The following is a 24,373-nucleotide window of genomic DNA, read 5'->3' as shown; positions in this document are numbered from 1 at the left end:
CTGTTTGAGTACGGCCTCCAAAGTAGTGATTATTGACTGTGATGAACCCATGACGGCCGCGGCTTATCTACGTCCGCCTTAGTACCGTCTCAAAAGTGAAAGTAACAGCGGCCCAGCCCGCGGCTTATCTACGTCCGACTAACGGCCGGGGAGTCAAGAGGAACTTTGTCCCACCTTTATCTACAGGAGGGAGAAAGAGACAAGACCAGTGTCACTGGCTATTTACTTCAGACTACTTTGCTACTAACAATGGCCACCGCGAAGACAGGGCAAAACAAGCACCATGAAAATGACAGCCAAGCACAACCCGAATATTTCAGGAATAGACATACCTCTCCGAACTCACCCCTGCAGTTCTGAATCCTCCTCTATCGAGGGGTCCTCCAAGGTGCTGACGATGGCAAGGTCAAGTGTCCGGGGTTTCTCGCACCAGTTGTCCTGCGCAACCTCCCGCCAGCAGGAAAGACGCGGCACACTCAGGATCCTTCTGCAGTATAAGCTTTAATGCATCTTGAGAGGGAGAGCATAAGCTTCACAAACGAGGAGGGACCCCAAGGGCCTAAAACCCTTCCCTTATATAGAGAGCTAAGCTCGCCTGGGACGTGGCAGTCTCTGATGGGCTCCTGTTGCCTCAGGCCACATGACGTGTTCCAACTGTCAGATTAATAAAGGCGGGAAAACCTTCCAGCGCATGCGCACAGACTTGTTAATGGCAATGATGTGATAAGGATAGCTTCCCACACAAGGTAACCTCTCTAGGTGCCCAAGGCCTGAATCACTGTCACTGAGCAGCTTTGCCCTTGTGGCTATAATTTGCATTTTAGATGTCCCCCATGTTAAAGGTTTAGTCTCTATGTTGATGTCATTTGGAAGTGGTGGGAAATTGAGATGTGGGCCCTAGTGGAAGGTGGTCTGGTCACAGGGGACGGGTTCTAAACAACAACCTACCTCTAGCACCATGACTTTTATCACCGTCAACCCCAAAGCAAAGGGACCAGTTGGTTACGAAGCAGCCATGCCTTACAACCTCCAAAGCTGTAAGCTGGAACGAACCTTTGCTCTTTTTAAGTTGATTGTCTGGTGTATTTGTTATAGCAGTGGAATGCCAACACAATGTGGCTTCTATTGGATCTCCCTCTCTATCCCAGGACCAGCTGACATACTGGCCTTAAAATCCCCTGCCCTTCAAGAACATAATTATCCTTCTTTCCTCCCATCAGGAGCATGGCTGGAACATCTATAACAAAGGGCAGTCATATAAGTATGGTAGGTTTGTTTTATTAATTGCCAATACAATAAAAACACGACTATCACCTCAAAGAAAACCAGAGATAAGTCTACTCAGAAGTTAACTATGGGTGATCCCAGCCTAGAGATACAAATTCAAGTTACCTCAAATACCAAATTCCAAATGCTTATAGTTTTATTTTGGTTTTGACTTGGGGTTGTTTTGTTTTGGATTTCTTGTCTGTCTTGACAGTGATGCTATGTAACCTTGGATGGCCTGGAACTCACCATGTAGACCAAGCTACCTAGAACTTATAGAGATTCTTCTGCCTCTACCTCCTGAATGCTGAGATTAAAGGCATATGCCATCATGCTCAGTTTAGTCTTGTTAAGTTTTAATAGTAACAGAACAGAGGAAAAATCATAAATTTTAACACATTCTAAATACATCAATGGTAAGACTGGATGGGTGGTCACAGCAAAGCCAGGAAATCTCCAGCCTTCAGATAATATCTGATGACAGTTTTAGCCTTTCAGTTGGTATAAACTGGTGGTTTGTTTATGTATCTCAAAATAATTAACCTTATAACCACAAGGATGCTAGGTTACAAACAGAGGTAGACACTTGTTGCAGTAATACTTTAAAATGATGGCACCCAATCTGGCTTGTTCTTAATCAGCCACCATGTTCCCAACTAGGCTAGACCTGAGATCATGAACAGTGGCTCAGGCAGCCAGAGACACCAGCCCTACCACCCACAAGATGGCTCTGCCAATCTTCCATGCTGTCTCCACAAGGCTGGACTGGGCCCAGACTGTCCCACCATCCATGAGACTCTAATGCTTAGATTATCCAAAGGCTTTATAAGTTTGATAATGCTCAATAAACAAGTTGCCTACACAATTGGAAGTGTTATCCAATTAACTAACCTAGATATAAGTTGTTACCCAGGACTGCTCTCGGTACGTGTGTGGACATCCATGGCTCCTATACCTCTCTCTCCCTTTGCTCCTCCTCCTCCTCTTCTTCTTCCTCTCCTTACTCCTCTTCCTCTCCTTACTCTTCCCACCTTAGCTTCTCCCAACTTGCAGGGAAAATATGCCACTACAGACACTACATGGATTTTAGAAGCCAAAACCCAGCTCAAGATCCAGGGAGATGGCCAAGTAAGTAAAGTGCTTGCCTTGCAGACACAAAGACCTGAATTTGATCCCTAATAACTACTATAAAAAAGCTAGATGAAGTGGTGTGTTGTTGTAATCCCAGTCCTGGGGATGTGTAAATAGGCAGATTCCTGGGGCTCACTAGCCAGCTAGCCTTAGTGAGCACCAGACAGTGAAAGATCCTGTCAGAGGGAATGGACAACATTCCTCAGAATGACATCAAGGTTGTCTTCTGGGTTCAACATCTAGGTCCATACATGTACACACACACACACACACAAATAAACACAGCACATTGTAACATTCCAACTCTCTGCCCTCAGTAATAAGCCTTGTAGAGTGTTTTAACACAGGAATTATTATTTCTGGGAATATCAATTCATGGTAACATGGGAGCCTTAAGAGAAATCTGAAGACCCACCACAGGAGACCCAGTTGTTATGCTTACACTCAGGACAGAATAGCAGTGCAGTAGAAATAGGGTTGAACAGAAGGAACTGTGTTGTGGGCAGGAGGACCTTGTACTCACAGATAAGCACTAAAAGAACCAAGAATGTTAATGAAGGGTGTCTCCTCAATGGAGGAGATAAAATTAAATACCTGCATTTCATCCAGAAAGCTCAGAGTTGGAGGTTGCTAACAACCTGGTGACCTTTTGCTGTTTAAAGGGACCCTTTTCCAAATGCTATTGTATTTAAATATGCCTACAATAAACTGGGTGGCATCAGACTCCCAGAGTCTGATCCAAATTGACGAAGTCTATCTGCATGGAGTTTTCATTCTTATCTCTTCACGAAGTTTTTGCCCCTGTCTGGATAACTACAGGGATCCACTTGGGACTGATCTCGGGCAATCAACTGAGAGAGATGGGAAGCCAGCAGGATGTGTTTCTTCAGTCTTCTGAGCCATCTTTCTAGGAGTGGAACTGGCATCTCTGGAGTGGAGGTTTTCCAGAGAGAAAGCAGAAGATTATGCCTTTCTTATGGCTTGCTTTGGAATAAATAGGCTTCAGTGACAGAAAGGGAATTGTGGTTGTTGTGACTCAGTAAGGGGCAGATGGAATGGGCCAGAGCAGGTGAGAGAGCCCTCAGATCTGAGCTGTTTTTCATCAGTTCAAAAGACTCATACCAAATATGGAGTTCTGTGTCCTGAACCTCAAGAGCAGCAAATTTATTTTTTCTAATTAAATAAAAACTAATGTCTTGTTTTTAGAGTTACTGGGTTAGGATTCAAATCCTTTTTCTGAAGGAGCACTGTTTCCCTGACATTACCAGTAAAGTAGGAAGGCAAAACACATCAGCTTGCAGTGTGGCTATTTTGGAATTCTCTTAGAATTTCAAAGAAGCAATTCTTTGTTCCTGCAATTCACAGAAAACATTTCTGGGAAGCTCCATGTGTGCTCATTACAATTTAGTGGCTTTAAGGCTGTGTATGTGTACACGTGGTCTTCATCTGGTGTACTAGATTCAGATGGAAATCAACTCTGGAAGGCACAGAATACTGTAGGAACCTCCATCCTACTTCAGCCTGAGATCCAGGCAGCCAGGAGCCTCACTACACACTGTAAGGAGGATGAGCTGACTAAATAGAACAAGGAAGCAACAATCAGACAATGCCAGAGTTGTTGAAGTCAAAGCTCAGGCTCTGGCAGATATAACAAGTTAGATTCTGCTACTTCCTCAAGAAGCCAATTAAATAGATAGGGTAACCGTAAAAGGCAAGAGAATGAGATTTATTTAATATCACCACACTGGGACAGAACAAAAAAAACAAATAAAGACATACACTGACCACCCAAGCCTATCTTCTGGGTACTGACATAATGTGTAGAATTAAATAGAAGTCAAGAAGTCACATAACTAAGCTGTCCTAGTCAATCAAAATGTGGTTCCCATTCATTACTGACCTTGGTGTCCTGTATGGTTTGTCAGTAGCTCACCATGACAGAAGCATACGCAAACGTGTTAGTGTCTTTCCACAATGTCATACACACTGAGTAACAATCAATTCACAAGGAAATCACTTTGGTTGGCAGCAATTTTCTTTCTCTTAGTTGCAAGTACTAACTCTCAGATTACATATTTCATATTACACAGTAGATAGATATAGATAGATAGATAGATAGATAGATAGATAGATAGATAGATAGATAGATTAATATCTGTATCTATAAATACATATACATTTAGTATGTCATGACTATGGAGGGAGGGATAAGGAGGCCCTAGTAGAGCCCAAGGAGTTTCAAAGAGGCCTGAGGATGCAGAAACTGATAGGGATGCCCGGAGAATATCCTCAGGTATAAGGTAAAAAGTCAGACTTCAGGTCTGTGGCTGTTGTTGCTACTGCCAGAGCCTTAAAGCTAAATTGGAAGGTCAGAGTTGACCTGCAGAAGCAATGTGTGCTAGAAGCTATAGAAGTAATAGACAGTATTAAGGCCAGGTTAATGAACAGACACAAAGCAATTTGGCCATATCTTAGTGGGTACTGATCCAAACTGAAATACCTAGGACAGATTAAGAGTTGTGTGCCTGTTGGTCCCTTGATGCATGCACTGGACAATCAGATGACAAGTCACTGGGGCTTGTCACCATGTCAGTGTTAGATGTCTACCTCCTTATGAGGTCCAGGGAAGCTACACCCATTTCTCATATTCTCATATTTCTGATATATTGTAAAGTTTCTCGGGTTTGGTTTTACTAATCTGATTTTAATACACTTATGAGCTCATCTGATCCCAATCTACTTGGGAAAAAAAATGTATAAGATGACAGCATTTCCTTTAGGAGTAAGTCACCAGTTTCTGATGCTCCACTGGACCTGGACCCTTGGTGTTGTTTATATGTCCTCTCTGGCACCGCCATCCTCCCCCCTCAAAACACAGCCAACTGCTACTTACACAACAGAGTCACTGAGAGCAAGGCACAACCCGAAAAACTACTGTGTCAGACTGTATGGAGTAACAGCCTGATTTCAAGGAAGGTGGACTGACAAGCTGACAGAACTGTATGAAATCATTCTGGGAGACAAGTTCCCCTCTGGCTGGAATCTGAACTTTTCAGTCTTTCCTTTCCCCCACCATGGGATTCCTGGAGGGATTCCAGTTCCTTGGGGTCCATTGTTCCAACAGCTTGATCGGCAAAGAGACAGTACAAAGATTTTTCTTTAGAATAGTCTCATTCCTGCTGGAATGCTACGTGCAGACATCCCAAAGCACCAAACTCCCTTCAGAATGTGCGAGATGCAGGCACGGCTGTTCCAACAAGATGTGTTCAGATACAGAGCACATATGGATTGAAAGATGCTGATCTTTTGGGTAAGTAAGTCTAAGAAAGAGACATCATGATCCCCAGATCTCTGGTGAACTCTGGACCATCAACATTGATTTTCTTGTCAATGAAGGTTTGGGAAAAATTAAGACTCAGCAGTTTAGTAAGCTGAGTCCTACAGAAAGAAATAAACAATAAATCTCAGTCTTCAATAACACAATGAGAACAACAGAGATCGAATTAAATAATGTACACCATTTTTGCTGATTTTTATTTCTTTCAGTGCACTTTTATTTTATTTTCAGTAAAGGAAATTTATAGCACTGACGTGCCTGGCGTCAGTTAGGGAGAGAGTGTCCCACTACAGGGCATTAGCAATAATGCCTCTGACCAAAGTCAGCTCCTGAGAACCTAGGCAGAGGAGTCAGGAAGCCTGCAAACAGGTCTAGGCTGTGGGATTTCCCAAGCCTATGCCATGATGGTACTAGCCCACAGTGCATGGGGAAAAAAAAAAAGGAGATGTAGACCTAACTCCAGCCGAATGGGAATGGTGGAAGAGGAGGAAGGACATAATTGGCTTGAGATTGGAAGGACTGGGTTTAGGGGGTAAATAATGTAAATGGGCTTTTAGGAGCAAGGGAACAGCCTAGGATTGTCTCTTCTTCCTCAGATTCCCCTTCCTCAGCAGCCTGTAAACTGCAGGGCTTTGAAAACTGATCAAAAGAATGGAACACGAGTGTCTCTCTGGCCCTAGGTGGAGACACAACATTCCAAACCATCTAAAAGGTCATGAGAAGCTCATCTCTCCAGAGACTCCTAGTAAAGAACAAAGGTGTACCATTGCCTCTACCCTTAAGATTTGATTCAGATGGGCCTGTCAACCAGCTGGCAGACAACCTCTTCTCAGGAAAGCTGTCTATTCCAGAAATCTTAAGAAATAATATCAACAACCTAAACACAATGGTCAGCACGATGGTGCCTTTGGCCACTGTCCATCACCTAAGAGTATTTTCCTCATCTGCAATGTATTCTTGGCTACTGCCCAATCTCACCCTAAGAACCCATCATGTTGTTTCTGCCTGTCTTCTGCTTTATGTTCTGTGGGTCTTGTCTGACATCTCTTAATGGAAATCATGAGGACTGGGGATCCTTAGGCTAGAATGAGATCCTGGTGTCATAGGTGAAGGTTTTCACGTGCGCAGCTTGGGACAGATCACAGCAGACTAGACGGTTCCACGAGGGAGAGTTTATTAAGAGAGTGGGAGAGCGAGAAGTAGAGAGGAGTAGAAGCCGGCCATGACATGAGAAATGACTTACCTTGTTTTAGTCAAGTCATTTGACTCAGAGTATCCAGTTGTGTTTGTCCACATACAATCTAGGCTGTATGTTTTAGGAGTCCGGCGTCCAGGTCTTCTGAAACCATCTTGGGCTAACTGTTAGAGGCTTTGGGCATTCTGTCGGCCATAAACTTAAAATATACGATTAGCAGACTTCTGACAAGATTGAGAGCCATAAGGATTGGTTGTAACTGAATAAAAATCTATCGAAGCAGGTTAGGAAAGAGTCTTAAGTAACTTTGGCGGGTTGCATAGGAAGAGAAAAGCACATTTTTGTACTAGCACAGAAACAATTTGGCTAAGCTGGATCGTATGGCTGGCAGGTTGGACTATGAGCCACAGTTGCTGGAGGCGGATCAGGTCTTCCTGCTGGCAGCCGGAAGTTGTTGCCCAGTGCCTCTGGTGGCTGCAGTTTTAAAAAGTAAGCATGTCCGTATCACCCCAATCTGTGGCAGTATCTGGCAGAAGGCACTAACACTCACTTTACAGGTCCCAGGCAGCAGGATGTAAGGGGAAAACCCAGAGCAGAGCTAAGAACCATAGAGGGAAGGGAGCAGGCGAACCAGGGGACTGTCACAGAGAGTGATGGGGGAGGGGAGCGAGCCGGATATTGAACCTGGCTTTCCAGGCAAAGCAAAGGAACTAAGTGTGTCCAGGTGGCCGAAAATGATGGAGACGAAGGGGAAAAGTCTCGAAAGACTGGCCCTTGGAAGGGACACCTGGGGACTATGGTCGGAGCCGGTGCTCCTGGGGCAGAAAGAACAGTCTGTCCAGGCCTGGCCTGGGGTACTCAGCGGTGAGAAACTGAAGGAAGAGGGGAAGTGTCTCTTCCAAGGGGAGCCGACCTAGAGAGGTTCAGGGAAGGACAGGGTTCACTTCTAGCTCAAGAAATCTTTTTTGGGACCTTGTGGGCAGTTACCTCGTGGTGTCCATCCTGTCCGGCCATAGCAGCTGAGGTCCCCGAAATCTTCATATCCCGGGTTTTGGCACCAAAATGAAGGTTTTCACGTGTGCAGCTTGGGACAGATCACAGCAGACTAGATGGTTCCACGAGGGAGAGTTTATTAAGAGAGTGGGAGAGAGAGAGAGAGGAGAGAGAGAGAGAGAGAGAAGTAGAGAGGAGTAGAGGGCGACCATGACCACGTGGAGAGAGGGGGAAGGGAAGGGGGGAGGGGAGAGGGCAACCTGCAGGCATGGGTCAACAGAGCAAGAGAGAGAGGAGGGGGTAAGCAGCCCCTTTTATAGTGGGCAGGGCTACCTGCCTGTTGCCAAGTAACTGTGGGGAGGAGCATACCTGGCCACTACCAGGTAACTATGGAGGTGGAATTTAACAGATTACTAACAATAGGGATTCCAAGTCCATCTTCTGGGGAACCTTGAAAACATATATAGAAGGCCAACAATTGTCTTTTTAAATGACTCATAAATACTTAGTATGACTACAAATTTAGTTTTGAGCACAGTAAACAATTCGATCATTTGTAAGGTGACTGACCATTAATTTGCGTGTGTTAATTACCTTTACCAGTTTACAAGTTAGCAGCTCTTATAAGGTTAGGATTTTACAGTAGTAGACATACATGTCTAAGTTAAATTTTGTTAACCTTCAGGATTTATCGTACAAAAATCCATTGTAATCCAAATATCTTGGAGACTTGGCATTGTCTCTTGAGTCTAAAAAAGAAGCTATGATAATAAACAGAGGGTTCCTCGGGACTAAGAAATATTCCAGGTGCTGCTTTTTACCAACAACAGCCACAGCTGTTTCTGGCTTTCCTCCTAGGCAGATTTTTCTGGCTAGTGTTTTCTAGAGACAGAGGTGCCAGCAGTTTAGTATGACTGTCGTGTTCCTATATGATCAGATTTATTTATTTATTTATCTAATGCTAGGAAACTGAGCTGAAGGAGCACATTTGGCCTTTTTCCATTTTTGTCTCCTCTCCATGTCTGGCTCCAAACTACTCCCGTCCTGTTCCGTCCACTCCAACTTTGTGTTCCCTGGACCAATCCTTAAGATCTCCTTCCAGCTGTTTCCTTCTGTTCCATCCCTTCTACGACCACAATGCTTCACAACATTCTTTTTCTCTCAAGTTAGGTTGACTTCCATTCTAGAGCACCTCTACCCTCCATAAGCTAATTGTCTATGAGGTCAGTTACTGTTGAGCCTTGGTCTTTCTTACCCATTTTGAGTGAATGTGTGCAAGCTGGGGATCCAAGACTGAAGGACTGACTCTTCTCAATCCACCCAGTAAACTACCGTCCACACTTAAATAAACAGCAGAGTAGTTAAAACATTCAATAGCTGAGAAACGTCTAATAAAAGCAGTCTGATTTTATATAGCTGAGACTTCTGAGCTGTATCGCCTGGGATGGGTACCATCATGGTGGACCACGTGGAATCTGTATAGAGAATTTATGCTTCTTGTTTTTTTAAAGAGTCATCTATAAAGACATTAAAAAGTAATCCCTATTACATTTAAAAATCCCAAATCTAGAGGATTTTTACATGTGATTTTAGGCAACACCCACGAGGAATCTTTAAAAATCTTATGGATTTTTATAATAATGGAATATTTCCCATTATTATCTATAGATCCCAACCAACACACTAGCTCGACCTGCCAATTATTTACCAGTGAGAAACAATTAATCGACCTGCATTTTATTTAGTGGCATAATAATTTCTATATGCTCTCTACCAATGAGGGGCTATTTCTGTGAGTTACCGCTCCAACAAATTTGCTATTTAATAAACTGATAACTCCCCTCTGCTTTAGATGTTTCATTTGCTGTAGAATTCAACCAAGAGTTTCCAGGAAGCAACTTAAAGAGCAGAGCCAAATCCTGAGTCATGGTAAACTGATAAGTGAACATCCAGTGGTGTGACCTAGAACTTTAAATTTCACTTTTACAGTCAAGGTTAACTGACAGCACCAGCTCTGCCATGGTACTGAGCTCAGGTGTAAGCCTGGGGGATTAAAGGAAGACACAAACTCAGGTCATGAGAGAATGCCAAAACTTTTACTGAGCAGGTTCAATGTATACACCAAGCCAGGGAAGGAAAAACATAAACAGGAACTCAACTCAAGTGTAAATTCCCTTCCTGGGGCACCATGCCTACATCAGGATGTTTTGATCTTAGAAAAACAGCAGAATGTTACTTGTCAGATAGCGGCACGGAAAGTCTCAGCTAGGGCATGACAGCCCTTCGGGGTCCTACAGTTAAGTATTTATTTAAGCATTGATTAGACATGCAGCAGAAATGAACATATTCTATATAATTAGTAGCAAATACCTCTGGAGATTTAAATATCATCACCTTAATGCTTCATGACCTGAGTGCAATTGTTTCTGTACTAGAACTTGGGGTTGCTTTAATTTTTTTTCCATGAAGGAACCATTGATATTGAGTTGTTCTTCATATGAGAGGGAGAAAAATATTTCCCATAAAGGGACCTTTGATATTGTCATTCCCTCTATGAAGGAAAAACAAAAACATTTAAAGAAAAATCAAGCAAACAAAAAAGAAAAGTTATCTCATGTTGTGATGGTGGTGTTCCGCTGGTCATTCCTTGGAACTCTGTTGCAGCAGATCTGATACTCAAAAAAAAAGCTGTAGGCGAGAAGGCTTTGACTTCAGCCAGATGGCTCAGGAGGGCGAGAGCCTCACAGTGGCTCTGTGATGAGGAAGACCTGAGCCACTGGTGTCACATTGGGCCTATCCTGCCAAGATCTGGCAAGACTTGTAGCAGAAATCCTCCCACGCCCCAGTACATCACTGTACCTTGGCTTCTAGAATAATTAACATGGATTTTCATCTTCTCTTGGATGGGCTATGCTCCTTTTGGATCTTAACAAGTATCTCAATAATTGTACAAAATGTTTTGTGTCAAAGGACCAAGAAGAGCCCATGCTCATTTCCATCCTTCTATAGTGGCATCTTGAGTGAGAAGACTGAATATTCTAAACTCCTAATTTCTATTTAAAGAAAATCTTTCTTACCTCTGGTGAGGGTCGTGGGCCCCACATTCCGGTGCCGGCTGTGGTGATTCCCCTGCTGGCTTTACAACAGTCAGGGGAAAAGCAATCAAGGTGTGGTAAGAATGAAACTCACCGGATTTATTGTAACTAGCACTGGGCCAGGACTTCAAGAGTCTGACTCAGATCATTCTATTTTAGCCATGTTTAAAGCACAGCAGAATTGCAGAGGAAAAAGTATTCAGATAACAATTAACTCAGCCCCTTAAGTGCAACAAAGCTTAAAACATGTTTACATTGGCGCTCTTGTCAAAGTATCTATGGCTTCATTTGTAAGATGGTTTCTTGCTGAAACAATGTTCAAGTAATGGTCTGGGGATCTAGACTGAGGTAAACAGCTTCTGTGGGAGCCAGGATTGTCTTGGCCCTAAGATAACATAGAAGTCATACTGTTGTGAATCCCAAGTGACATCGCTGATAAGAATACATTTTATGCTCTAAAAGAAATTCTCAAGATTTGGAAGGAAAGATCTGGGATAAGTAAAAAGACAGGGGCAGAGCCTGTCTCATCAGACAGCAAAGGATCATCAGGTTGGAAAACACATCATCCCTGGCATTCCAGGAAGAGCAGCCACACACCTCACTCCATTGAAGAGCTTAGCTATGCGTTAACTTTCCTGGTTTCTCCATACACCTTATCTGTGTGCACAAAGCCTTTTTGTTCTCTATACAAGAGTTCTTATAGTTCTCATAAGGCCTTGGACTGCAGGGCACAGCCTCACCTTCATGGATAATTGCCCTAATTTGGAGGGTGGTCTGGACTGTGAGGTTTTGCCATTCTTAGAATCTAAAGTAGGCAGCATTCAGGAGGCAGAAGCAGACAAATCTCTGTGTTCAAGGCCAGCCTGGTTTATGGAGTGAATCCCAAGTCAACCAGGGCTACACAGAGAAACCCTGTCTGGGAAAAACAAACAAACAAACAAACAAACAGCAACAACAAGAGAAGAATCCAAGGTGACTCTCTGGGCAATGACTTATTTCCATGCCTTCAGGGAAGGAGACACAAAACAAAGACAGAGTTGTCGGGCTCCCATCCTGCTTTTAGATACCTTGTAGACTTAAGTAGGGAGTCTGATTTTTAACCAAAACAGCTCCCAAGTGTCTACTTCAGTAGGATACCAGTTATAGATTCTGAGTGCCACTAGACTGTCACTCAGTGGTCCCCTCTCACAAGCACCATATGTAAGTGTAGAAGTGGGGGGAGGGGTTGTTTGGGTGACTCTGTACAAGAACTGCATACGTAGCTGGCTTTGAAGGGCCCATGAGGCAGACTGTCCCAAAGCCAGACACATAGGCAGTTAGCCTAGTTCTGAGTCTGAAAGTGGCAATTTGGCTCTGAACTCCCAAGGCTGGACTCAGAACTCCAGCAGTGGGTTTCAGGAGCACAGCAGCTGCTGTTCAACATCCATCTTTCAAGCTTCTTGGAGCTCCCAGACAGCGGGCAGGGGGCGGGCCCCAGCGGCTGTTTGCTGGGATTGCTTCGGTCTTGCAGGGGGAGGAGCCTGTTCAACACCAGTTTCCTGCCTTTGCCCCAATGCCTTGGTGCGTGTGGCTAAACATCCAGTCCCATTCTGCCCGAGGTAACCCAGAGAGAGCTGAGGTTGCCTGACCACTGAACCTGAAGTTTTGCTGGACTTTTCGTGGGAACGCTTCAAGTCAAGTCGTCTGACCCTATCGATCACTGGAATCATGGTAGGAGTGATAGGGGTCTGTGAGACAGCCAGTAGATACAGCCCACTGTGTCCAGGCTGCATCTGTGAGCCAAATGTGGGAGGGTAAAGTCAGACCGAGGTTGGGGCCATCGGAGCGGCCACTGGGGATCCTCCAAGTGAACACTGGCAAACAGTTGGGGTGTGAGAAGAGATGAAAGTGGAAGGCCTGGGCTGACCTCTTAACACCTTCATTGGACCTTTGTACAAGCTTAGGGAAGACCCTTACTGTTCTGAGCCTTAATTTTGGCAGCTGAAAGAAGACTAATGTTCTCTGTTTTACGACATTATTGTAAGATCTAATAAGAGGACACACAGAAGACCCACAGTGTCTGGCTGACTACACAGTGATGTGCAGAAAACACGATTCTGATTCCCAGGCTGGAGGCTAAGAAGATGATACCTCCATGGAGCACCTAAGAGATACCTCTTCCCTTCCAGGGAAGTCAGACCTTAGCCCTGGCCTCCAGGGCCATCTCCTCCAGCTCTTTCTCGGACCTCCCTACTGGGCTTATCTGCTGGGCCATCAATAACATACCTAGAGCAGAGATTGACCTGAGTCCTGGTTTATCAGGATTCGTCCTTGTCTTTGATCTCATCTACCCCTTTGGCCTTGGGATGGGCAGAATTCCCATCAGTCTGACCAGGAGTGATCAAAGACAACATTAGGAAGCCGGGTGTGGGCTGCCAGCTTCAGAGCAGCCGGTGCTGTTTGATCTTCCTAGTGGCCCTGACCTAAGAACTGTAGTGGTCAAAGGTAGCTGGGGCTCTGTGCTGTGGCCATGTCCTCTCTTCTTTGTGACTACAGGGTGTGGGGTTGGTGATGTGACATAGAGTGAGAACAGAGTGACTGCTTGCCTGCTGAGATCTGGCTTTCTTCCTGGTACAGGTCCATGGGTACAAAGGGGTCCAGTTCCAAAATTGGGCAAAGACCTATGGCTGCAGTCCGGAGATGTACTACCAGCCTACATCAGTGGAGGAGGTCAGAGAGGTAGGTGTCCATGAACATCACATGGGCTGCCCAGCCAGCAGCTATAGTCCTGGCTCTGAAAGAGGCTGGTTGTGGGGCTTCCTGCTAGCCTGGTCAGGTAATTGCAAAGCTTTTCTTTCTGTTTTCCCCAGCTCCAGGTCTGCTCAGCAGCCTGTTGTAATGTTCTTTGCCCACTCCAAGCCTATACAGAAGTATGCCAGGGGCAGCCATGTCTGCACTCACCTCTGCAGTAAACTCCATGCACACACATTTGTGCACATATCTGTGCATGCTTGTGCACATGCAGATGCATAAACATATATGCCTGTGGACCTGTGCACATGCATGCCTATATATATACCCATGTACATATGCATACACATATGCACATACACCTATGCACAGGTGCACATATAGGCTGGATACCTGTGCAAATACACACTTAGGCACGTATGTGCATATATGCATGAGTGCTTGTGTACACATATAAACACACAGACACACTCAGACTTACGCCACATATGAGATGATTTTCTGAGAAGAATCAGAGTTTCTGGGGAAGGATACCATGAGTGTAGGGACTGAGGACTGTACCCTTAAGAGACAAGACGCATCGGGAGTAGGTGAGGAGCTGGAAAGCAAAGTGGCTTTGATGGTGCTGGGGTTGTTAGGGGATAAGGAAGGGAGCCAGGAGTGTGCTTCTGGCAGAGCTACCTTAGAAAACAGTTTCTGGGATGTGCTGGCAGCCCACATGACCTCATGTTACTAAGGATAAGGCACAGTGTTTCCATGGAGAACCAGCAGAATCCAGTGAAGATAAAAAAAAAATAAAAGTGTGTGACCAAGCAGCTTCAGGACTGTGGCATGACACAATGTCTTGCTCAGCCTCTGTGAAAAGCACTGTATGGGGAGCAGGCCATGCGGTACAGCCAGCATTCTTCAGTCAATTTTCAATTGCCAGTGGAACCCTTTGTGGTACGGCTTGTAAAATGTGCGTCCCGAGGCACCCGGATGAAAGTGTTTGACACCAGGGGACAACAAGTGGCTTCCCTGAGGTGCTGTCTTGGATCCACATGTTCTTCTGCCAAGTGTCTCCAGACACAATCTACCTGTGTCAGCCCTCGGATGGGTTCCTATCCTCTAGGAACCTTTACTGCAGCATGGGGATGGATTAAGAGTTCTTGTAGCCAAGATGAGGCGCTTGGGGCTTATCTGTAGTCACTAGGATGCTTTTGGAAGGTTTTGTACTGTTGAGGAACGCAGTGTGATTTGCCTTTTTAAACCCTTTAAGCTGGGGTTGGAGATTTAGCTCAGTCAGGAGAGTACTTGCCTAACATGAACAAAAGGCCTGGTTCCATCACTAGCTCTGCGTACACTGGTGTGGTGATATACACTGTAATCCCAGCACTGAGGAGACAGGAAGACCAGGAGTTCAAGGCCAGCCTGGGCTACATGAGTCTCAAAAGGGAAGGACCTTCAAACTAGCCCATGTGGTGACTCAGATCTGTAATTCCAGCGTTAGAGAGGCAGGAAGATCACTAACTAAAGGACAGGCTGGGCTACATTTCAAGACCTTGTCTCAAAACATGAGAACCAAATGGAAAGGATGCCTGGGGCTGCAGAGGGAAGAGGAGCAAGATCCCCACACTACAGATGGCTCTGTCCCGGTTTACCTCACTTACCTCGCAGCCCATCTCTCTGGCTCTCTTTCTGGTGCCAGGCAGGGTCCACTAATGCCAAAGATACTCCCCCAACTTCTCCCCAAACCATGGCCAGTGACCTCTGCAAGCTATGCCAGGCCCTGAAGGCCCCCTGGCATCCCCTCTGAGCAGGACCTTACTGGCATTGTCTTGGCAGGTGCTGGCCCTGGCCCGGCAGCAGAACAAGAAAGTGAAGGTGGTGGGTGGCGGCCACTCACCTTCAGACATCGCCTGCACTGATGGCTTCATGATCCACATGGGCAAGATGAACCGGGTTCTCCAGGTACTGGGGCCCCTGGGGCCCCTCCTCAGCTTGTTTCCGAGCTGAATAGCCTGAGTTTATGTCCCAGACTCCATGCATGCCTCAGTCCTTAGCCTCTCCCTGTTCTGGGTCCTCAGGGTGATGCCCAGATCCCTGGCCTTCCTCCTGAACAGCTGTCACTTGAGCCTTCCTTTGGATTGTTCAGGCCACTTGCCAAGTCTACCTGGCCCTGTGGCCACAGAGAAAATATCCCCCATCTCCTGCTGCAGCTTCTGTTCCTCCTCATTTAAAGAAGTACACAGAACTAGGCTCCCAAAGAGTAGATTAATCTAGCAGAACCCAAAGTGGCACTGAGCTGGGCCACTAGCTCAGTAAATAGGGAAATGAAGATCAGAGACAGGCAGTGACTTGCCTGTGACCACACAGCAAACAACAGCAAAGCTGGACCCAGACTCAGAATTACCACTAGTAGCTTCCTATTGGAACACTATCCATGCAGTTCATGCAGCACCCACTTGCCTACTAAGGACTCGGGAACCCAGAGATGTGTGCTTAGGACTCCAGTCCTCGCCTTCTAGGGGCTGGCTCCCCTGAGCTGAGTGCCAAGGAAGGCTCTCCCCTCCCCACAGCCAACTAGCAATACCTAGGTTTCTCTGCTGTGCAAGCATCAGCCACGGCAGTAATTAACTCTGATAGCTAATTAGTGAAGACTGGGCTCTAGCAATTGATTTTCTAAGCTCTGTGTCCCGGGTGACTGAATGAGCAAGTGCTTTGTACATGGGTGGATCTGGCTTCCGGTCCTAGCTCTGCCACTGACTTCTCTATTTATGTGACCTTGGACCTTGGTGTCGCCCCTGTGCTGAGGTCAGATCTCAGGGTACAGTATCCTGTATTCGATACAGACACCTAGCAGAAAGTTATGCTTAGATATGTCTCTTCCCTTCATAGTTCTTAGCCTTTGCTCAGGTCTTCAAGGTGAGAGCAGGCAGACTGTCCTCCAAAGACCAAGGCCAGGCCTGATGGCAACAGAGTATCCCACTCTCCCAGTGTGGACAGTGTGCAGAAACATGGGTGTGGCCCAGTCCCCATCCTAGCCCAAGGGTCCCTGGGCAATGCGTGTCACTTTTCTCTGGCTCTTGTTTCCTTCCCCTGTGAAAAGAAACGTTGCATGGAATATTCCAAAGGGCTGGAGGTAGGGCTCAGTAAAGCATGTTTGCCCAGCATGTGCAAAGAACTGACTATGTGAGACAGTCACCAGGGAGCTGAAACATGCTTCTGTAATCCCTTCACTTGGAGGGTGAATGCAGAGGACTTGTATATTTGAGGCTACTCTGGGCTACATACTCAAAATCTGTTTCAAAAACAAATCCCTGCCCCCAACATCCCTGTTTCCTTGGGTTCACTGTTTTCCTTTAGATTGAAAAGTACCTCAAGCTGACCACAGGCTGATATAACCATCCTCACATCCCAGAGAGGCGTGGCTGGGAAGCAGGGGCCCAGGAATGGCCTAGCTCTTCCCAGCCTGTGCTGGCTCTTTCAGGTGGACAAGGAGAAGAAGCAGGTAACAGTGGAAGCCGGCATCCTCCTGGCTGACCTGCACCCACAGTTGGACAAGCATGGCCTGGCCTTGTCCAAGTAAGAGTCTCTCCGCCAGCCCCACTTGGGGAAGGAGCTGCCTCTTCCCTTGCTCTGCGCCACACTCTGGATCTGGCATTGAGACGGTCACACTTCCTGGGGTGCATCCCTTCCTCAGAGCTCTGCCTTTCCTATTCAAGCTGCCTTACTTGTCATGCCCCATGGGTTAAGGGGGAAACGGATCCAAGTTTAGCAGAGTTTTAAGCAATGGTCTTGAACCAGGATGAGATAATTAAGGGCTGAGGCTTCCCAAAAGGACTCAACTTAGACCTGGTAATATACAACTACAGACTCCAACACATGAACACCTCTGGAGGGGTGGAAGAGCAAGGAGGCCCTTCCTGCAATGGTTTTCTTGTCCCTCCATCCAAATGCATTTGTCACTGCCCACTTTAGTGCTAGAGGGCATCAACACGGCAGTCAAGGGCAGCTGACAAGTAACTCTGTGACTATAGATTTCACCCAGGAGAAAGCGCTGCCAGATGTTTGAATATGGGTGTAGAAATCTCACAGCATCTGGAATCAACCTTGTAGAATTCTGTGGGTTGAGCGTTGGTGCTTGGCTTGCCTCAGCCTTCCTAGCAGAGGCCCCACAACTCTGCACTATGGAAACCATTGTCCCCACCTCTCCAGAGATCAGGTGGACTGACATGTAGACCTTGCTCAGGCTCTGGAGAAGGCTCCTGCAGGGGTCAGGTGGATGCAGACACTGACCTGCACGAATCAGAACATGGGTTCAATGTCAGTGACGTGTTCAGCATTACTCATTCTGGGCTTGGATGCCAGTCTAAGGGGCTTAGCTTTCTCCTAGAGCCCTGAGGAAGCTGTGTAGATGTCCAAGTAGGACAGGTGACTGCTCTCTCTCCCCTCCCTCTTCTTTCCTGGTAGGTCATGGAGGCTTACCTATACAGACCTGTGGGGATATTTGTGTGTTTAGAAACAGGGCAGTACCCTGAGTCTTGGTAGGTTGGGAGCAGAGGAGTCTCAGCCAGACCATGTGGCTATACTTGGAAAAGATGCCTTTGGTAGATAGGGAAAGGGTGGCCTGTTAAGTTGTAGAGACCTCAAAGACTAAACATATAGGCCTCCCTGAAAACTGGCCCATGTCCCAACCAGCTAATCTAATGGTCCATGGAGATCAGGAAACAGGGGCCAAGAGACATGGGCAGATCACAAGCTGAGCCATCGAAGGGAAAGGGGGATCCTCAGACAGAAAGAGAGCCTTTGCCCTAAGGAGCACCTACGTCATCTTTAGCTCCCATTGTCCTGAGAAGCCTAACTGATCTGTGATGTCTCTTTTGCTCCACCTGCTGAGCCCAGTCTGGGAGCAGTGTCTGATGTGACAGTTGCTGGCGTCATTGGGTCTGGAACACATAACACAGGGATCAAGCACGGCATCTTGGCCACCCAGGTGAGTCTTCTGTGTTCATGCAGGGTAGGCACAGCTCCATAGAGGCCTCACACAAATGCCCCCAGAAATACCACTTCCTTCCCTAAACTTTATCAGGCCTGAAGGAGCCTCAGGTTTATCAATGCTTTCAGCATCCCAAAGGACACCACCATTCCCACCTCTGCATATCCTCAAAGGCAGCACAAGGCAAAGGGCAGGCAGCGCAGGGGCAACAACTCCATTGGAAGTTATAACCAGGAACCAGGTGGAGGATGGGACTACCCCAGATTAGCAGGGGAAGCAGAGCCTGGGGAAAACATAGGAGCAATCTGTGGCAGAGTCTACCTGTCCTTCAACAAAAATCACATCTTAAACTTTATTCGATGAGAATCCAGTTTGAGGAACTGTTCGAGAGAACTAATTTGAAGACTCACTCACGCCTGAATCTTAACCTGTATCCCACCCTGTGCACACCGGTAGACTCCATAGCTTCTGGGTGCATTGCTGTCAAAATACTCAACTAAAATGAAGACTTTCAGCCCAATCCGTAGGGAGAGAACATATAAAGTTAAGGTTACAAATTAGCACTCACTAAATGGTGTCTGGTCAAGTGGCAATTCAGAGGCACCATCATCAGGAGCAGCCTAGCACTGGCAGTTGGCATGGCAGTTGGCACTGGTAACTTGGAGGCCTTCATGGCTTTTGCCATCTCAGAGCTGGGCTTACCGCCCAAGGAGCCCAGTAGTAACAGGGGTAGTGACAGCCTAACATTATCCCCAAGATAGGAACCCAACTCTTTCACTGTCTAGGACTGATGTCAAGCCAATCATGTCAATTGCTACACACTGGTCATCAGGGAATAAAATTAAAGTGGTCACCCATAAAAATGCACATAGAACTTATCGGGTTTTTTTCTTTGGAAGCCCCATTGAGCAGGCCTGGAAATGTAGGGGAGGGCTTGTTCTGTGTGACAGCCATTTGGATGGCAATTATATTGGCCTTTTTTTTTTTTTTTGGCACTGTAATAAAATGTCTGAGGAAATCAGCTTCAAGAAGGAAAAGTATATTTTTGCTCATGGTTTTGGAGGTTTTGGAGGAAGGATATCACCCAGAAAAGCTGATTACCAGGCGGAAACAGTAGAAGGAACCAAAGACATGAAAGATCCTTTTGGAGCACGCCCCCCCAAAGTATATTTATTTCAGTTAGATCCCAAATCTTGATTTTTCACAACCTCCAACAAATTATATTCACCCATAGATCAGTAATGAGGTTAGGTCTGTCATGAGCTAATGGCTTCCCCCAGACCCATCAGCTGGCAACCAACACAAGTACCTTGGGGAGACATTTCAGATTCAGGAAAAACTGCAGAAGCAAAGATGAAAGAGGTGGACAGCTTTCGAAGGAGCTTACAGCAGGAGGCTAATCACAGGTGTCACACTTGACCCCCCTACCTGCTGAGGCAGATGATCATCCATCAAGGTCACATGAGCAATTAATGCAGAGCCCACCCTTCACAGGCCTTTAGATGCCTATGAAGCATCTCACAGGCAAGCTATCTTCCAAGGCTCTGAATCTTCAGCAGGGTCCAGGCTTCCATAACAACCACGGAGTCACCTCCCTCACACAGCTGGCCACAGTGTCCCATTTCTGTCAGTTTCTCCTCTCTGCTCTCTGGTCACTGTTAATCAGGATTAGTTCAGCTGTAGCTGCCCTCTCTCCCTGAGCAACCAACCACCAACTGCCCATGTCAGAAGCAATTTCCATCCAAATTAGCAGGTAGCAGAGCACAGAGAAGGTCCTCAACAGCCGAGAGAAAGAGAGAGAGAGAGAGAGAGAGAGAGAGAGAGACAGAGAGACAGAGAGACAGAGAGACAGAGAGACAGAGAGACAGAGAGAGACAGAGACAGAGAGAGACAGAGAGAGAGACAGAGAGAGAGACCCTCTGGAAGTAGAGACCATGGAGACCTTCATCAGTTTATAACCGAGCAACTTTAATACTCTCAGAAACGGTTCTGGTTAGATGAGGCTAGCCAGGAGGATGTATTTCCTGGGGGTAGGGGATCCCTATTGAAGAGGAAGACTGCACATTTCTGGGGAAGGCTGTTGGAACCCCACTCCATCCACGGTCCCATCCCGGGGCACATGTGTACTCACTTGGCCTTGTCAAGCATCTTCCCTGGAGATCTGTGCCCTCAGAGCATCTCCAGGCAGAGGAGGCTGGCTGCTTCTTGACTGTGAGGTCAGAGAATGAGGGAGGACAAGCTAAGCCAGCAGGGTCCCCATGTGACATCACATGATCATGGGCCCTGCTCTGTGGAGAGCTGATATCAGATGTGGCTCTCCTCTCACCAATTCCTCCCATCCCCCACCACCCACCATCCCCCAATTCCCAGAATGCCCTCTAGGTAGTAACAGTAGACCTAACTAGGAAGCTGTGTGTCAAGCCCCTGGGGCTAGATGCTATCTGGCCTCTGTCATAAGGACAAACCAGAAAGTGCAGTGATGACTGAGAAGGCTCTAAAGTGTGACACCTCTCTCACTGCCAGGTGGTGGCCCTGACCCTGATGACGGCTGATGGAGCAGTTCTGGAATGTTCTGAGTCAAGCAATGCAGATGTGTTCCAGGCTGCACGGGTGCACCTGGGCTGCCTGGGTGTCATCCTCACCGTCACCCTGCAGTGCGTGCCACAGTTTCACCTTCAAGAGACATCCTTTCCTTCGACTCTCAAGGAGGTACTCATCTTTGGCTCTCTATTTCCCAGCCTCAGAAAAAAAAATAGAAGTCCTGACAAAGGGTCCGAGCCCTCAGACAGTTCCCACAGACTTCTGAGAGGGCAGGGGGCAGGGGCATGGATCTTATTTCACCAGACCTTCCTTGGCCCAAGAGAAACTGTGGTCAGAACCCTAATGGCTGCAAAACCCAAAAGCACCTCAGAGCTTACTGACATGTGGATGTAGAAAGGGGTTTGGATAGAGAGCTGCTTCAGGAAAAAGTGTGGACTGTCTGCTCTTAGGGGCATTGACTCCCATCTGTCCTGTAAAGAACATGCCAGGACTCCCTTACCATGGAAGGCACCGCAGGCTTAGATCTGGGCCTACTCTCTAAATAGGAACACATTTTATGGAAAACTGGCAGAGATCTTCAACTCCCTAGGCAGTTGATCAAGAGGGTCCATCACCCCAAAATTGTGGCTTTTCTGAAAGAAATGGGCCTTTGAAGACAGGGCATTTGGATGGTGAGAGAACAAGGAAGATGGGGTGAGCTAGGCAAGAATAAAGATGGGGAGGAGAAGGTGGTGTTGCCAAAACAATAGAAAATGGGTACCAGAGTTCAATATCTAGGTCATATAGATCCCAGGGGCCATTGCTGGCCTCCATGAGGACATCTGCAAAGGGGGTCTGATAGGTTAAGGAGAGAAGGGCCATCATAGGCTGGGAAGGACGGGCAGCTAGGACCATGTTCCAGAAGAAAGTGGTGATCTTGCACACTGTATTCTTCCATCTTTTGTCTTGCTGCTTGATTCAGCTAACGATGTACTGATGCTTAAGCTGGAGCTTTTGATCAACAGATAAAGGGTTTGAGTCTTCCTGCCAGAGGATGGGCTTCAGCTCCCACATCTCCACTGGAGTACCAGATCTGGGTGGACGGACCGTCTCCTGACTCCTGCTTGTGCTTGACTCAGTTCAGTAGCACTGAAATCAATTACAGACAAGTCTTGGGTTTATTAGAGCTTCATTTCCGGCTGTCTCCCCACTCCAACATGCACACAAGCCCACGAATGTTTCAATGTATACATACTAATGCACATGTATGCATACACATGCACCCTTGCATGCAAAATGTACACTTATCCATACATAAACGTACAGAAGCACAAATATACATATGCATGCTCATATCAACAGATGCATACAAATCAATGTCAAAGACCAGCTCCGGCAGATAACGTGTTCAGCCATCCAAGGAGGGGAGTAAAGCAGGCATGCACACATTCTCACACTTGGTAGATGACAACCATTTTACCAACCGTATATACATGCATACACATATTTGGTGGATGGAATGAAGCTCCAATACCTTTATTTTTTTCTCCCACAGTTTATATATACCAGCAAAAATTTTCATGTCGCATAAAAGTTACAATGTGATTATATTCTATTTCTCTTCTCGTGAACGATTATAAGGACTAAACGGAAGAAAAAGACAGGTTTCCCAATCCCCTTACATGAATTAGCCTTTTTACATGTTACAAGTGAAAAAAAAAACCAAATTATTCCCAAGAACCCACATACATTTGTAACTAAGCAACTTGTTACAGATTAACAAAGTGTGAGCAAGCATGGTAGTTTTCTCAGCCAGTTTCTCTTACTGGCAGACTGCAATTTGTGGTTACAAAGAAAGGATCAATTATTTTATTATTTATCTGAGAAAGTAAACTTTTAGAAATCTTAAAAGCATCACAAATCTAAACCTTTATGTAAAAGCAATCAGTCATTTCTACTTTAAATCCTCAGGGTACACAGGTGTACTCACTAACAATTTTTTTATTAAATCATATCAGGAAAATGAGGACAAAAATGGGTACAAGAAGTTATTCACACCTTGATCACCAGCCCTGCTTTAGCAAGAGGAGTGTGTCATTTAGTGCTGGTTGGGCCGACATTGTTCTAGCTCCCAGACTTAAAAACTATCCCTGGCCCAACTATTAACTTTCTGAACTTCAAATTGTTCCCTAAGATTCCCTACATCAAAGCCACTAGCAAAACTATCTTATCCTAACTTTACTGACAATATAGATCTCCAAATTCTTTCTAAGGGTGGTGGAAGTTAGCAACAATCTCCATCTCTCAGTTCTTTTTGAGGGTGGTGATTGAATCACTAATCTGCTCCAGCAACAATGGAAGAGATCAATCACTGTTATTGTAAGTGCCAATGACACTGCCCAGGAGGTGCTGGAAACCCCTTAGAGTTTTTATACAGCTCATCGATTAGGAGGGGTGTGATGACTCGGGGTGGGGGGCAACAAGCAGCTTGAAACTCCAGCACCACATGAAGTCCTCAGGACGCATAGTCCTCAGAGCTCTGCCTATCCGAGGCACACCCATCGTGGTTGTACTGACTTCATCCCATGAGTTCTAAAGCTGTTTGCTGTTCCTCTTGCATGACCCCCAACAAGTCAGACCATCACATATAAGACGTATAAGACAGCCTGTGAGCCTGGCTGGGAGAGAGCTGTCCTCAAAATGCTTCCACTCAGCAACCACTCAGTGACATGAAGGACAGTGTTGCCTGGGAATCATGGAGCCACCCCAGGAGGGAAGATAAGTAAACAAGTGCTCTAGACCCAGAGCCTAGTAAATGGTGCCATTACATTTGTCGCTGGGGTTCTAGAGTTCAATCCTGACATCACCCATTCCAAGTCTCTTCCTCAACCCCACAGCTGCTTGTCAGCTCCAAAACATAGCTGTACTCTGGTTATAAATTTTTCCTGCACCACCCAGGTGGATTTCATGGAGACATGCGTGCTGTGATACCATCTCCAAGTGGGTAATAATGAGTGGTGTTAGGACCCACTGTGTGTCAGAGATAAGAGATGTGAGTGGTGTTAGGATCCACTGTGTGTCAGATAAGAGATGTGAGTGGTGTTAGGACCCACTGTGTGTCAGAGATA

At 46.2% G+C, this 24,373-nt stretch overlaps 1 protein-coding gene across 1 annotated transcript in view; it reads left to right on the top strand.

The window, feature by feature from the left end:
* The first annotated feature begins 12,578 nt into the window (after nt 1–12,578).
* Nucleotides 12,579–24,373, top strand: part of LOC114613474 (L-gulonolactone oxidase) — a 20,578-nt gene continuing 8,783 nt past the window's right edge. Inside the window, exons 1-6 of the mRNA XM_028758791.1 lie at nt 12,579–12,727; nt 13,634–13,735; nt 15,572–15,697; nt 17,217–17,311; nt 18,632–18,722; nt 21,249–21,434. Of these exons, the coding sequence (XP_028614624.1) occupies nt 12,725–12,727; nt 13,634–13,735; nt 15,572–15,697; nt 17,217–17,311; nt 18,632–18,722; nt 21,249–21,434 (603 nt within the window). The 5' untranslated portion in view covers nt 12,579–12,724. The remainder of the gene's footprint in view (nt 12,728–13,633; nt 13,736–15,571; nt 15,698–17,216; nt 17,312–18,631; nt 18,723–21,248; nt 21,435–24,373) is intronic.

Source organism: Grammomys surdaster, unplaced genomic scaffold, assembly GCF_004785775.1.
Source record: "Grammomys surdaster isolate TR1022 unplaced genomic scaffold, NIH_TR_1.0 126219, whole genome shotgun sequence".
In the NCBI taxonomy this organism is placed as follows: domain Eukaryota; kingdom Metazoa; phylum Chordata; class Mammalia; order Rodentia; family Muridae; genus Grammomys; species Grammomys surdaster.
This window is presented reverse-complemented; position numbering and strand designations above follow the sequence as displayed.